Genomic DNA, 15251 nt, shown 5'->3' with positions numbered 1-15251 from the left:
GGAAGATGATGAGGGAAGATGAGCGATGATGCAGCCTATTGATAACTCAGATGAGGATGATCTTTTGCATTTGTGTTCAAGGTTAGACGGAGCCTTTGAAGGGCTCAGTTGATATGTGAAAAGGCTTGTGTTGAGACATGAATCCCCTTCCACATGGGAAACTATCTATGATGACCCCAATATTTTCTCATATGCTTGCTCCTAAACTGCCTGATTCTGATGAAATGTTCTCAAAAGGACAAAGACAAATGAAGATGAGAGCAGACTGTCAACCATAATCCCATCTAGATACCAGAAAATGTTGCCTCATTTAAATGTTATTACACTCTAAAGTGAAACAGGTCCCAGGATGAAAAGGTTGAAGTAGGAAAAGTGACATCTCAAAACACGTAATTAGAAAGAAGTTGTTGGTTTATTGCCCTTTTACTATTGTGTCTGGCATGCTTTCCTCACACACTGGGAAAAGATTGCCCCCTTGTGTCAACACAGGAACGGTGCATTAAACAAAAATAAATGTCAGTGTTATAATGGCATGTTCATTACTACACCAGTGAAGGCATATCTTTGTTTAGGCATGCCTACTACAAAAGAAAATCCATCTGGAGTCTTTAAAACATTAAAAAAGCACAATGTCAAAATCACCTTAGAAATACAACACTTGCATTTGTATTTTGATTTTTATTATAGTTTGTTCAGGATAAAACCTAAAAAAAATAAAAATAAAAAATTACTGATATGTACTTGAACTATTCTTGTCTGCTTTGGGTATTAGGCAGCTGGATGGTTAATCTTAAAAAAATCTTAAAGAGGATCAGCAGTAATAAGGCTGTTGCATCCAATTAAGCATCATTCCTTAAAGCAGTGGTTCTCAAACTGGGCAGGCGTAGAGCCACTTCAGGGGAGTTGGAGGATGTTGAGCGCACCTAAACTTGCATGAATGTGATTTATTTGGTCACATAAACAAACAAAAGCGCTCTAATGCTTTTTTTTGGGATCTGAAGGGGGATGTGAAAGAAAAAAATTGAGAACCACTGCCTTGAAGAAACACTCAGATTTCAGTTTGAAACATTTCAGTTTTTTAGGTAACTTAACCTTTATCTGTGTCATTTTTTGAAGACAGTTGCATTATTTGTTACGGATGAGATATTTGTGTGTGAAAGTTTATTTAGGAACACTGCATGGATCTTGACATTAATAGCAGTCCGGACACACAATAAAGGTGGTATTATTGGTGTTACACCCTCCGGTGTGTATTTATTAATGTATTCCAGTGAATGGTCTGGAGATTTCTATCTTTCCTCAGACAAAGAGCTGCTCGTCCTTCCCTGAGTGGCTGCGCCTGAGCTTTAGACCAGACAGGATCTTCTGTGCAGGTGAAGTCAGGTTGTGCTCAACAGGTAGTTTCTTTGGTGACTGACACAGAGCCCGACTCTGTCCAGCACTCTGACTGTTAATGGACACATTTATTTTCAGATTAGCTTGACACGCAGCTCCCACCTCCTGGGAAGACTCCTGCGTTGCACAGGATGATGTCGCAGTTTCAACTGATGTAAATGTTGAGTCCAGTCCCAGCATGTACTGCACAACGTCGCGGGGGCTCAGTGGGACAACCACTTTACTCTCTGTGGCAACGGTGGCTTGGTGGGGCTGACAGGGATGGCGGGTGTTCTCACAGTGAACATCTAAGTTTTGGGAAAGTCTGTGTGTCCCTGGCTCTGGAGAGGAGCTGCGGCTGCTGTCTGCACTCCCTGGAATGCCCCTGGCTGGAGCCACAGACCGTCTGGCTGCACGACCTGGGTTGGAGAGTCGGGGTCCTTGATTATGATGCCGGTAATACTTTACAGGCTGTCTAGTGAAGCGATAGTGTGGCTGGGTCCCCAAATCAGAGACTGGCGCCCCCACCGGCTCACCCTGAGGGTCACATGATGCCCCTCTCAAAGCCATGACTGAGGCGGAAGAGGGAAAACAAAAATGTGATTCATAAAATTATATTATGAATATATAAAATTAGTCGAAACACAGGCTATTGATTATAAGAAATGTGTCTTTCCCTGCATATTGTGGTTTATGCAAACACAGAGCCCAAAGCTAACAAAACTCAGCAGTGGTTAAACATTCACACAGATTTCTTTTGGAAGGTCTACAGTGCAGACTGGAACTATCCTGTATTGGTTTGAGAGTGATTAACAGAAGTTTAAAACTAATACTGCTATTCTGCATTTGAGGTTGATATATTAAGGTGTTTAGTTGCGAATAAAAGTCTTAAAGCTGCTTGCTGTTGTAGTCACAGAGAAGAGAGCGACTCAGAAATACAGTAAGAGTAAAGCAAGCAAGGAAGAGATGAAACTTCAGCAGGGCAGCAAAACACAAAAATGTCCTTATTTTATCCTGTCTTCAATATGATTGTTATGATCACACACCTTGCTTAATTCCATTAGCATAATCCCTAAGCAATCTGACTCTTTACAGATGAATACAACTAAATGGCTTCAGCGAAAAAATGGAAGGAAGTCTTATTTCTAAAATTAACTGAAGGAAATGTGTGAAGTGAGAAAAAAAGGGGAACCAAAACAGACCCTTGAGGAACTCTGCAACCGCTGTATCTGGTGCTGCAGATGCTGAGTAACCTTAAGCTAGAACAAATCGTTTGTGAGAAATTAAAATAAACAACTTGGGAGCTGTGTAGTACCTACAAGATCTCAAACAGGATTAATTAAAACTTTTCCTCAAGCAGAAAAGGCAACAGCGGAGACAATAATCTATACCTCATTATACCAACAATTAAAAACCCCAACATCTATACTACATAAGATATCAACACTATGAATTAAATTCCATCATCATTTTGTTCACATATTCTAGTCAGGTGTAACTGCTCTATCACTACGTCCCGCCTACCTGCTCTCTCATTGGCTTCAGGGCTGAGCTGGTCCACTGCTTCATTGGATGAAGACTTGTCAGATATATAACCCTCGCTCGACTCTCTCTTGATTGTTCGACTCTGTTAGAATGACAAAAGTTGAGTGGTGGATTTCTGTAAATATTTACAGACCACGTCTAAACCTGAGATACTGCGCCACTATAGTATGCGATTATTCTTACCCTTTTATATCAGGTACACATTTAGGCTACACCTTGTCCAGGACATTTTAAACTGTGAGATTAAGTTTCTCTCAGTCTTAACCCCTTTTTAACCCCGCTGAAGGACAGGTAATTTAACTTTTGTGCCATCTGGAACAGCAACTATAAATTTCTACCGTGTGGTAAACTCAAATTTTGCTTATAAGTAAAAGCAGTGAAATATACACATAGTAAAGATTGACAGAAGGCCACGCAGCTTTGAGTCCGGACAGCAGAAGAAATGCAGCAGCGGTCCAGCATGTTAACACTGAGAGAATAAACTTGAAGTGAAGGTGCCAGGTGCTAAAGCTCTTAAAACAACAGGTAATAATATGGAAATTTAGCTCAGGTACAAACTAACTCTGACCTATGTATATGCCAAGCAACTGCTACTGATCTTTTTTAAACAGTCACACTGCTCATATTAAAACATTTTGCATTTGTGAGTCCTGTGAAAATCCCGCACACTAAGTATAGCAGCAACCACTAAGTCTGTGTTTGAAAAGAATGTTTTATTACTGCAGTGCTTACTTCAAGTGAATGTTTGGAGGTTTCATGTTCCGAGCCAGCGTAAACTTCCCCATCCAGGGGACAGGAAGCTCTGGGAGGGGTGTCTGGAAGAGGTGCAGTGGGCACAGGGGGAGGTGGCGTACAGGGTCTCTGCTGAAGGCCAAAAACATGGTCATGGTGTGTGATGAGGAACTCAACAAGTGCGGCCTGGTAACTAGTCTCCAGCAGGGCAATCATTGACATGTCAGTAGACACAAGAGGGCGCAGTAGTGTTGGCCCAAACACAATTCCCAGATTGCTAGGGGACATCTTGTTCTCGTAGTTCTCTGAAACTCTGTGGAGACAGAGAGCAGACAAATTCAAGGAAAGATTCAAGATAATTTAAGACAAATCTGCTGGGAAGGAAAGTAAAATGTAACCACAGAGGTCTATAACACATGCATGCTCACTTTTGCAGGTGAGACATCAGGTGCTGCAAGGTGCTGTAGCTATATGAAGGGAGTTTCTGTAGTAGCTTTTGCAGGTTATGAATGATGTCCATTATCTCGTTAGTGTCTGGTTTCTGCTCCCTTTCACTCAAGTGCTGAATGGTCTTTCCCATTGCGATGAAATCATTGTACAGTTCAAAGGTAAGTAAAGGCTCTGGGAGCTGGGAGAGAGTGAGGAATGGAGAGGTTACTCACTGAGATCAGAGAGAAAAGCTATGACAGCCTAATTCAGTCAGTGGAGTTCATTTGGCAATAGCTCCTGTACCTCTTTGAAGAAGTGTTTAAGGATTGAGGTGATGTCATGTGGTGAGAGGTCAGAGAGGTCCACTTGCTCCTTTTCCATCTCAAAGGCCTGACAGAGCTTCAGGATGCGAGGCTTGGACCCGCTCACACGATACACCCCCTCAGAGAAAAACAAAAGCACAAAAAAGACTTATCAGGCCACGGCTAATACTTGATAGTTTTTATTATACATTTTGGTGACCGTGATGGTAAATAATACCTGGATCGAAAGAGCACGACTCTCAATCTCAGACGTGCAGCGCAGCACCACAAAGGGCACCTCATCTGGTCCGTCACGTGACAGCAGAGAGAGGTCCACTCCAAACACAGTCCCCTTCCTGTGCTCACACTCTAACTGACACACCTCCATACACTTCCTGTGCAAAGCCAGCCCGCACTGAAGTTGGAACAGGAATAGGACAGAGGAACATTAACAGTCTTAATCAGCACCATTCATTTTCTGATGCCCCGGTTACTGTGTATCTCCTCAATTTGGCCTCATACCTCCTCACATTCGACCCCACTAACAACAATGTAGTTGTCACAGTGCTTGCATTTGACCATCTTGCTCTTCATCTTCTTGAGTCGGTGTGTCAGTGCAGCCCTTGAAAATGTGCGCAGTTTGACTGGCGTACCATCAATGTACTCTGTGGAGACAAGGAGAGGCTAGAATCATGCAATTGAATTTCCATGGGGGTGGAGGGGGTTAGGTTAAGAACTCTGTTCATAGAGGCCTTGAAAAGAAGTAACAAACCTGATTCTGAGGCCATATCCCGTTCGTCCAGGTCGTCTGATGACACTGTCAAAGTGGATGCGGTTTTAGGTAGCCTCCTGTTAGTGTGAGCTTCAATTATGCATTCCCGTAGAGCAGACACACAGAAGAGGGTAAATTTAAACATGTTTATCTTTGCATGGTTTTCACATGCAAGTGAAAAAAAAAGTTACAGAAACAAATCCAGGCTTGTACTTACCAGGGCTGGACAGAGATTCCAAACTGCCTCCAATACTCTCACTGTCACTGTTCCCTATTTTCCCTAATGTGGACCAGAACACATTAGAAAACTCAAATTAAACTAAAGTGGTTAATTTACAGAGATGAGACAATATAGACAATGGGAATCATGGTATGATCATTGGTAGTCCTTACTGCTGTCACTGGGTCGTCTGTAAGGGCTGTCATCTGTCATAGGTAAAGAGTCATGCACAGAACTGAGAGGATTGCTAGATTTCCGTTTCCTTTCAAAGAAAAAGAATTCATTTGAATGAATAAAAAGTTAAAAGCACATAAAAATTTTATACTCAGTGGATATCAAATTTGTTCTGCTTTTGTCCCATTTGAATTTACTGAACTAATACAATAAGAACAGATTGTCAATCCAGGTTTACAGCTTGCACCAACTATGTAATTAAGAGATTAGGACACAGATGCATGCAAGGCGTCGGAGTTTAACCTTTTTGTTGACACTTAATATTATTTTTCATTTCTGGCCTTAAACAAGTAAATGAACACACCACAGGGAAACACCAAAGCCAAAGTGACAGCAGAGACAGTCACCGGCCAGTTTAACGTACCCTTTGCCCTGAGGAAAATACTCCTGGAAGGTAAAGACTTGGAGAAGCTGTTCGGGGCGAGGCTTGCTGAGGATGTAGAGCAGGTAGGGCTCACCAGGCTCCAGGGACCTGCATGTCAACTCCAGGTTGTGATAACCAAGGGGAACAGGCTCTGTCTGCTGCCGCTGGAAGTAAAACATGTTGACTGTGGCCTGATACAGAGAAGAGACATGATGGGGGAGACAAAGCAGTGATTTTACAGTGTAAAGTTATCAACAAAGTGTTGCATGACTGCAATGTAGAATGTTAGTGGTGTTAAGAGATGATATTTTAATGCTTTTTAAAGAAATATTATACGATTGGGGATCTGGGTGTCCTCCCCAAATAAACACTTAATTTCCTGCATTCTGGAGACATTTTCTGCACCAATTTATGGTGGAAATGTCTTTATTTATATAAAGGGGAACACAAAATTCAGGTGGCAATTCAGAATATAAAAATATAATGTAATATAATGCAGTAATCAGTAAATTGTTTTTTTAGCTTATGTAATTTTTTGGGATAATGCAGATCTGTTTTTCTATATTTACATTGCATTGCATGTGCAAAAACTTTGTCATAGTACTCACATTTGTTATTTAACATTTCTTGCTACAAGCTATTTTTCAGAACATTTGGGAGAAAAAAACAGAAAAGGTGTTGGGGACAGGTCCCCAGCATTCCCAGTGTAAATTACACCTATGCAGGTGGGGGGAATAGACTGATGAAAGGAAAGATACTGAGGCTCAGTATCAGTAATAACATTACTGAACAACACACAAATGTGCAGTTCTGTCACCAACACTCATTCATTACAGAATATTATTAATAGTAAGGACACAAAAAGTGGTCCACATCATCTCAAGCACACTTATCTTCCAAAACCATTGTCAAACTCAGGTTATGTAGCTTCTGTATCAGCTGAAATGCATGAGCAAAGCATCCAGGAACTGCTACTTCTACTGCGCACACACACACACGCGCGCGCACATACACACACACACACACACACACACACACACACAGTATCCCGCATTCTTTGATCCACCACATTAACGTTAGTTAAGTTAACTAGTAATAGATGCAATTTCCGTTAGTGATAACGTTAATGATAACGTATATGCTACTTTCGCTCACCAGGTAACGTTACGACAGCATCAGCCTCATCAGGCTCGTTTCCTGTAGTTTCAGTAACCTTAACGTTCGTGTCATCTGCTGCAGCCGCGGTGTCACCCGGAGCGGCAGCAGATTCAGCTGCAGATTTACGAAAACACCGTAAGAGTGTAGTTTGAGTTTGTTCCGCCACGCAGCTGTGTTGTTGTTTGGTCGGTGACGTCAGATCCGGTCACAGGCCACTGAAGCCGCAAACGTCAGTTCAGAACTTCGCAACACAGACGGGGTGAATTTATGAATGAACGTGTGAAAGTTCTGCCACAAAACGATATTGTTACGTATTACCTCGCTATTTTAAGTGGGTATACGGAAATCTTTGACCGTTCCTAGTGGGTATACGGCGTATATCTGCGTATCAAGTAGACTACACCACTGCAGCTCCTGATGGTATAACTGTATAGTTGTCTACGCCACTAATAAGCATGCTTATAGGAAGAATCGTGGTGAGTTTCGAATTTCATACCAACCTCTTTGAGCACAGTGTCTCCCTGACAGATGATCTTGCGAATGTGGGAAATAATTCTCTCCTTGACCTTCACTAACTCCTCCTGGTGGATCTTGGCGTCAGTCACACACTGTCTGTACAGAAGCTCTGCCTCCATCACCTGGAGGAGACAGGGAGACATTTTTCTTAAATTGTATTGTTAAACATCATAAACACACTATGAGAGATCTGTACTAGAACTGATTTTTTACAGATTAGGTTAATGTAGTGCAATAAGGGGACATTCACCTTACTCTGGGCTTCATCCTTAGACTTTCGCCTCTTATCCAATGTTTTGGCTCCAGCTGTGTCGTCCACAGCTTTAGCAGAGACAGCTTTGGCCTTCTCTAGCTCATCACAGCGTTGGAAGTATTGATGACGAGCCTTTTTAAAAGATGTCACTGATTCATTCTGAAATCAAGGGAGACACACAGAGGAAAAAAAAACACAGATTGGTTTGTTTTAACTTTGTGAGCCACTGTGCAATAAAATATGTTTTCAGCAGGTATCAAGAAGGTCATAACAGACAGATGAAATATATTGTATGCATGAAGTTGGATACAATGTCTTACATCTGAGAAAATTTGTTTTGACAGTGCAATAAACTGAGCACAACCACTGTCATAAACAAGATTCCTAATTAACTTACCATCCTCCTTTGTATTCTTGCCCACTGCTCCTTAAACTCTCTGCGCCACTTGTCAATCTCATTCCTCTTGGCAGCTAAGGCCTTTGAGACAGAGATACTAGATTAAACACAAAGCCATATCTACACACACCTTAAAGACAGAAGATTTACTACAACTCAAAACTTTTTGTATGTGTGTGTGGACGTCTATACTTGGTAACAGCGACTTTGTAACAGCTCTGAAGTCTTTTTAGAGGTCACACTGTTCTTAATGTCTTGCTCTAGCGCCATTGTGTAGATGTACTGCAGGGGCATCATTTCCTACAAAGATAAGAAGAACTTTAGACAGCTTGTATTTACTAAATATAGCGGAGGTCAAAAGTTACAAATGCAATAAACAAAGCTGTACCTGCTGAGCCACACTGGCTTTTGCTCCTTCGGCTGTCTTCATTACATTTTTTGCAAATTCTTGTTCTGTCAACAAAAGTTCTCATTATGTTTTTCCTTCAGCTTACATTACTCACAAGATACTGTACATCAGAAAAAGATAAGGACAAGCAGAATTTGACTTAGCCTCAATACATATGCTTGGAGCTCACCTAGCCCTTGTGTCCCTTCAGATAACCCTCAGTCTGTTCTGCATCCATTTTGTTCTCATCAGTGAAACTGATTTGCTAAAAAACAGCTGTGGTCTGCATTTTGCATCAGCTATTGATATTAGTAACTACAATTGGAAATTATTTCAGACCCATTTGTTTTCAGTGTTTATGTCTGAAACTGTCAAATAGTCTAGATAGTCAGAGTGCTCCTTAGCATTACGAGTCATAACCTGATACTAGAACTACAGTGGTTCCTCATCTGACTGCTCTTTTTAAAAAACACTGGAAACTATGTTCCTGTTGCTATCTCGCGAAAATGCTCTACTGTGTGTAATACACAGTAGTTTGGGGCCGAGCTCCATCCAGCATTACTCATCCATTGCTATTGCCTAACTGCTCCTCAAATAGCTGAGCATAGGGACTCTTCTGTTGGTCTATATTTTGATTGCTCCCAATAACCTTGCATGCTTAGCATCCCAGTATGGACACTGGGCACCTGGGCAGGCTGATAAGAGGGTAATCACTGTCTATGAACTCGAAAGGCACGCCGTCGCCTTTATTACCCTGCTCCGCCCTGTTAATCTGCCCTCTAATCCTTTCTCTGTGTGTGTGTGCAGAGTGTAGCACACTGGGGGTGACTGCACCACCCGCAGACACGCTCACAGAGTGAAATAATACAGACAGGCCATGTTATGGCAGGCTACAACATGGTGCTCCACCAGTCAACCCTCTGACAAGCTTAAAGTATAGGGCACAGGCTCTGCTTTCCTCCAGACTACTGTAATGTCTATATACATATGACTTCTCTAGAAATACATGTGTGTCTTTCTTGTGGCCAGTAGAAGTACAGTCCCAAATCCTAAAATATTCTTGAATCAATGAACATCTCTAGCTACATAAGAAATAATTTGTTAAGTTGCATCTAATCAAAATGATAAATAGCCCAGGTTTGATGATACTAAGTGTGTTTCTGAGTCTAGTAAATGCATGAGGATAAGGAGATTTTCATGCACAGTGTACCTTAAAGACAGCACATTTGCATTTTGTAAGCATCTCATCTATCCATCTGCTTTTGTGTGCAGTTTATATTCAAATGATTAAACATGGCATGCACAGATACCCTAATAGACCACAGATATATTATGATTCGCAAGGTATGCTACTGTTTCCTTTTCTCAGCTGCATGTGCGCTCACCCAAGCTGATTCTCTTCTCCATCCAGGCCAAGAGGTCTTTCGCGTAGCGGCACCACATCTTGGCGTACTGCAGCGCTGTCTCCACTCCATCCTCACAGCGACAGAGGGCCAGGTCTGCGTCCTGGGCTGAGAGGGAGTACATCAGCATCACTGCAGGCTCAAGACACAGGGATCACACCGTGTCCATTGGGCTACACCCCAAAGCTGGTCTCTCTTGGAGTGCTCAAACAGCGTCCAGCCTCAAAGAAACCCCTAGGTACTATAGAGTGACAACCCCCCAGCTCCTAGACTTAAAAAGCAAAAATCAAATGTCACTTTAAAAAAGTATACACAAACCCAAAACAGGAAACAATGACTGCATATGGCAAGTCATAGCTGCTCATCAGAATAAAGGTCCTGTGTTTTCGAGTAGGTCTCAGCAGACTGTATGTTTCTTTTGCATGAAAGCACAATGTATGTGTACTACTGCTTGGCAAAAATCTCTTTAATCAGTCCTCTTCCAGTTGACACAAATGGGGATGTGACTTGAGAGAGGAGGGTTTCTGTGAACAGCTTTAGCTAAATAACTTCCCTTCTCTCCACTCTTCCTCTCTCTGCAAGCCCCCTCCCTCTTACACCTGTTCACTTCCAATCAGCTACAAAGAGACAGGCTGTGCTGTGAAAGCAAGGTCATTGACACACAAATTGCGAGTGTGCAGTATCAGACACCGCCATGTCACAGTTCTGCTGTGGTCAGGCAGGCAGGGCGTTGATATGACAACCACTCTTGTTCTTCCTCTGTGACTCACACCAAGACAGGGTGGATGATGTATGCGTGACAATCACGTGGTCTCTCAAACAGTCCCAACAATACTTTCTCTTTTCCTCTTTCTCTTTGTGCTCCACTTCCAACATTACATTTGCAAAAACAAAATGTCAAAATCTAGAAGAACAGATCTTAATTTTCTCCTGTAGCCAAAGGTTAAAGCACTGATGCACTTCAAGAAATTTCACGATCCAAGTATTCAGCTATGTTTTCAATGACTTCTCTCACAAGTTCCTGACTCAGACAAGCAGATTTTCTTCTGATCTGTTCTTTTGCACAAATGCCAAATCCAGTTAGAGAGGTATACAAATCCAAGCAGGAGGATCTTTCCTTTTCTGTCTTCAAAAATGAACAGGCAATTCCAGAAGAATGATGGATTTGTGGCCAGATTGTATGCCAAGGCTGACCTCTCCCAGCCGTTCCTCTCTGCGTTTGTTACAAGGGGAGCTCAGAACACTTTCAGACATCAGCCTCCAAGCAGATTCTGTGCTGCCACATACAATGGCTTCCTGCACTTGGATTAGGGATTATCCTAATCAGGTCCAGATTGTGGAGGGACAGGCTTTAGAAGAGCATCGAGTGAGGTTTACCTCCTGCTGTGTGTGGCCGAGCGGGGGGGTGGGGGGGGCTATTAAACACCATAAACATGTTCTAGTAATGTGCTTGGTGCAGACAGAAGTGATTTTGGTTTGACAGCATCAGTGACCTCAGATAGGTTTAGACTTGAAGCCAAAAGAAGACTTAAAAAGATATTTAAAGTCATACTAGAGTCAAGAGTTTCTTTGCTATATAATCAGTTGGCTGCAACAGCCTGCATAACACTGACACCTCCCTTTTCAGTAGATCTCTCTCAATCTTCTGCTTGTGTGTAAGGTAAAAACTGAGAGCAGCTGTCTCCTGCTTTAATCCTTTATCCTTTATCCTAATCCTGTTACAACAGGGCAATTATAACTCACGCTTAATAATATGAAACAAGTAAAGATTGAAGAAGATACTTTGTCACAGACATATAGCTGCTTATCATTGCAGATGATCTGTTGGGATGTTGGATATCAATCACAGTGTGGTCTATGTTAAGGTAACTAAACTAGAGACCTCAACCACCACAGAATCTCTGATTCACAGACTGGTGGTGACATACAGTATAGAGAAGCCTTATATTAATTACCTGTGTGCAGGGCCTCACGGTTTATATGAGCAAGACATACACTGACCCACACAGGAGAGAATACACACACCTCAAAAATGTATTTTTCCGGCCTCCTTGTCTCTCTTGCTCAAATCATACCTGATTGGTTTCCATCCACTTCATTGGCCTCAGCGCGTCTCTGTGGACAAAACACATATCAGACTCTCACTCATAAAAGAATCAGTCAAGAATTAATCCCCCTAAAACAAGCCAACAATATTCTGTTAGTGGGTTCCTAAAAACAAACAAAAATATCCCCACCGCATCAATACTGTTTCTGGTATCAGTGAGATCATAATTTTTGCAAAAGAATCCAAGGTCCAACATAAATAACAATGAATTCTAGTGACTAAGTATTGATCCCTTACAGACACATCATGCTGCTCTGTGGGTTCTGTGCTTTCTGAAGAGATGGATTCTGAGATGGACAGTGAGTCACTGTCTGCCAGCAGATCCTCCCCTGCACTGAACACAGAAAGAATGTTTTGAGAGAAAAACACTCACAGTCAAACAGCAATACCTATAAGGGCTCGGAGTTTGCACCGCTACGTTTGTTTAGTGTCACTGCCACTTCAGATGCTGTGGCATTTGGGCAGATGGGCCCCCAAGAACTTGCTCTATTGAGAGATCATGCAAATCTGTCCTACTTCATGTTAATGGATTGTGGCTTCGAGCTGACAAATATATCTGAACAGTTTCATCCTGCATGGTTTCAGCCAAGCTCTCAGCAGTGAATGACACCTCACTAACCACTGTGTTCTTCCGTTAAAGTGAACAAGCAGAGTGATGCAGGAGACAAAAGAAACACATGGTAGCACTTTGTGTGAATGCATAATACTTACCAAGAGACTAAAGATAAATCAAGATTATCAAAGTCTCTGAAGATCTCACTGTAACGCTTGGTTTCAGACTTCTGATGAACCTTCTTCACATCTGAAATGACAAATGGAAAAACTAAAATGCTTAAAGTAATAAGATGGTCTTACTATTTACGTCATACTGTAACACCATTGTAGATTTAAGATTCTGAAATGTGATCCTCACCATCAAAAACAGACCACACATACATGCTGACACTATCTCAACACAAAACAAATGTTCTCTTTCTATAGACAATGTGTAAACTTGAAATGTGTAGATTAGAATGGTAAGCCATGCAGCTCTGACCTGCTTCCTAGTGGAAAGTTAAAGTATTTTACTTCTGCACCACTTCGTAGCTGCTCAACCAAAGGCATCAGCCAAGTGACTAATGTACAACTTAACAGTATACTTCAAGAGAAAAACACAAAAAGATCAATTATTGTGACAATTAATAAATAAATAGTTCCTATCATGAAGTTATTCATATCTAAGAGCATTTCCTTTACATTTATGGGAAAAATTGTTCTTTGACCAAAAGTGAACTAAAACAAAATGAGGAACAAGGTGATGCATTTTGATAACAAACCCTCAACCTTTTGTGCTCCCACTTTTTAACTAATGCTTTACCATGGCCATACCAAAAGGTTTGAAACTGATGATTTACAACAGATGCAACAAATGAGAAAAAGCGCTCCCTCTCTCTCTCTCTCTCTCTCTCTCTGAGACATCTCCATTTTGGTTAACCACATCCTGCTCACAATTTGTTTCACGTCCCATAATGAACAGAGTCCTTGTTTTTCACACCAGTAGTGTTTCAGTGTAAGAATGACAATTGAGAGGCAAGTAAAGTGTGTGTTTTAGCACACTTTTACAGTCAATTCCAGTTAATCTAAAGCATTTACTGTTGTTGTTTGCTGTATACATGCAATAACTAAAATTACTGCAAACAATTTTACATTCACGAGTTTAAGTCACATTGTGAAAAGTTTCTTAATAGGAACTAAGTAGCATAGTGCAAAAATGTCTAGTTAGATGTGAAGTTTAACCAACCGTTACACCAGTCTCAATAATAGTTTAATATTCTATTCATAGCGTCTTCCTTTTTTTTTTAAAGATTACAGACAGGAAATCCTGTAACTTAAAAAAAGTTGCACAAAAAAAATAACATGAATGTATAAAATAACGAAGACAGAGTTCAGGAAGTTAATCAATCTTGCTTTGACTAGGAAGATGCCACACAGCACCACAAAGAATATCCAAGCACACTGTCCATACAGCACATGCACGCACCAAAATGCATTACCCATGCCATTATGGCACTACAGCGATGCCAGCAAATTTCTCACACTGTATGGGGATATTCATCCATTTAAAAAACTCTTAATGAGTCAAGAAATGTATTTCTCAATGGCAAAGGGTTTTGGATATAAATTAACCATGAATGTATAATATAAGTACATATAAGAACAATGGGTAACATATCCTTTATATGAAGTCAACAGTGACACTTCCTCGAAATGATCTCATATCACATTCTTTGTGCTCACCTGTAGCTTGAGAGGAATCCTTGTTTGGCGCTTGATCTTCTTCCATTTCTATACTATAAACACAGAAGCAAGACCCTTCCTACTAACACTCGCACATTATCTGCCCTTGAGGTCACACTACAATACACAGTAAAGGACAGTACAGTTGAGCGGGCAGGAAATCTGCACTGCCGTGTGTACACACACTGAAGCTGAATTGTCAGCGTGCAGCTCTAAAGCTAAGTTAGTGCTCTCAAAAGGATCTTTCTCTGGTAGAGTGGAGGTTGGCCAATGTTTTCACCATAATGGGAAGAGGAAGTGTATCTTGCTGTCACTGTAGGCCACACCTACACTATCACAACACACATAATGAGTAGGTGCCTCTGTGTTTAGATTGTGTTGTCTTAGGAAATAGATATCTGTTTTATCTATTTTATTTAGGTGTGAACTTAAGCTCCCATTGATCATTCAAGGACCCTTTCAAATAATGTCTAATGGGGCTGTGCACCCCACGTACAGTACAGTTGAGTACTAATTGTTACAGCAGAGCTGTACTAACATGTGGCATCATGATGACAGCTGAAACAGGGTGTCGGTAAACTGACAACACTTTGAAGGTTACCAAGACAACACAAGTGACAGCAAGCTTAGTTTTACAAGCTTCTCTTTGTTACAGTGTTTCTCAGTGACAGTAATGAATTAGGTATAAATGCAGTTAATGGTTCACTGCTGTTTTGGGAGATCCACATGTAGTTGAGTGTACATGAGGATTAAATGAGGTCTCAAAAAACACTGACTGTA

The 15251-nt window shown here is 41.3% G+C and overlaps 1 protein-coding gene across 2 annotated transcripts; it reads right to left on the bottom strand.

Annotated features, from left to right (window-relative positions):
* Positions 1-393: 393 nt before the first annotated feature.
* LOC119896489 (GEM interacting protein) lies at positions 394-14721 on the bottom strand. Of its 2 annotated transcripts, none has more exons than XM_038709932.1 (21): positions 14472-14720; positions 12906-12996; positions 12432-12528; positions 12163-12202; positions 10070-10195; positions 8685-8749; positions 8489-8596; positions 8297-8377; positions 7897-8058; positions 7631-7768; positions 5973-6163; positions 5548-5636; positions 5372-5434; positions 5155-5244; positions 4905-5047; positions 4621-4797; positions 4384-4521; positions 4080-4279; positions 3652-3964; positions 2899-3001; positions 394-1946 (listed from the first exon to the last, which is right to left on the bottom strand). In XM_038709932.1, the coding sequence occupies exons 1-21, from the start codon at positions 14515-14517 to the stop codon at positions 1300-1302; spliced, it is 3108 nt and encodes a 1035-aa protein (XP_038565860.1). In that variant the 5' UTR covers positions 14518-14720; the 3' UTR covers positions 394-1299. The 2 variants fall into 2 exon arrangements, 1 of the variants encoding a protein (XP_038565860.1); XR_005443233.1 differs by having other exon boundaries at positions 1815-1946; positions 2577-3001; positions 14472-14721.
* Between the last annotated feature and the right edge of the window lie 530 nt (positions 14722-15251).

Source organism: Micropterus salmoides, unplaced genomic scaffold (assembly GCF_014851395.1).
Source record: "Micropterus salmoides isolate LMB-PRFRI ecotype aquatic unplaced genomic scaffold, ASM1485139v1 Ms_hic_scaffold_10, whole genome shotgun sequence".
NCBI classification, from domain to species: Eukaryota; Metazoa; Chordata; class Actinopteri; order Centrarchiformes; family Centrarchidae; genus Micropterus; species Micropterus salmoides.
The sequence above is the reverse complement of the archived record's forward strand: the minus strand, read 5'-3'. Positions and strand labels throughout refer to the sequence as shown.

What these genes read in the sequence shown, in the direction of transcription:
- LOC119896489 (XM_038709932.1), bottom strand. Translation starts at nt 14,517, where the DNA reads ATGGAAGAAGATCAAGCGCCAAACAAGGATTCCTCTCAAGCTACAG. An exon ending in AGTGGATGGAAACCAATCAG is followed by an intron (nt 10,196 to 12,162) that starts GTATGATTTGAG and finishes ACTCCCTCTCAG; the next exon opens with CCCAGGACGCAGACCTGGCC. An exon ending in TATTTTCCTCAGGGCAAAGG is followed by an intron (nt 5,637 to 5,972) that starts GTACGTTAAACT and finishes TTTCTTTGAAAG; the next exon opens with GAAACGGAAATCTAGCAATC.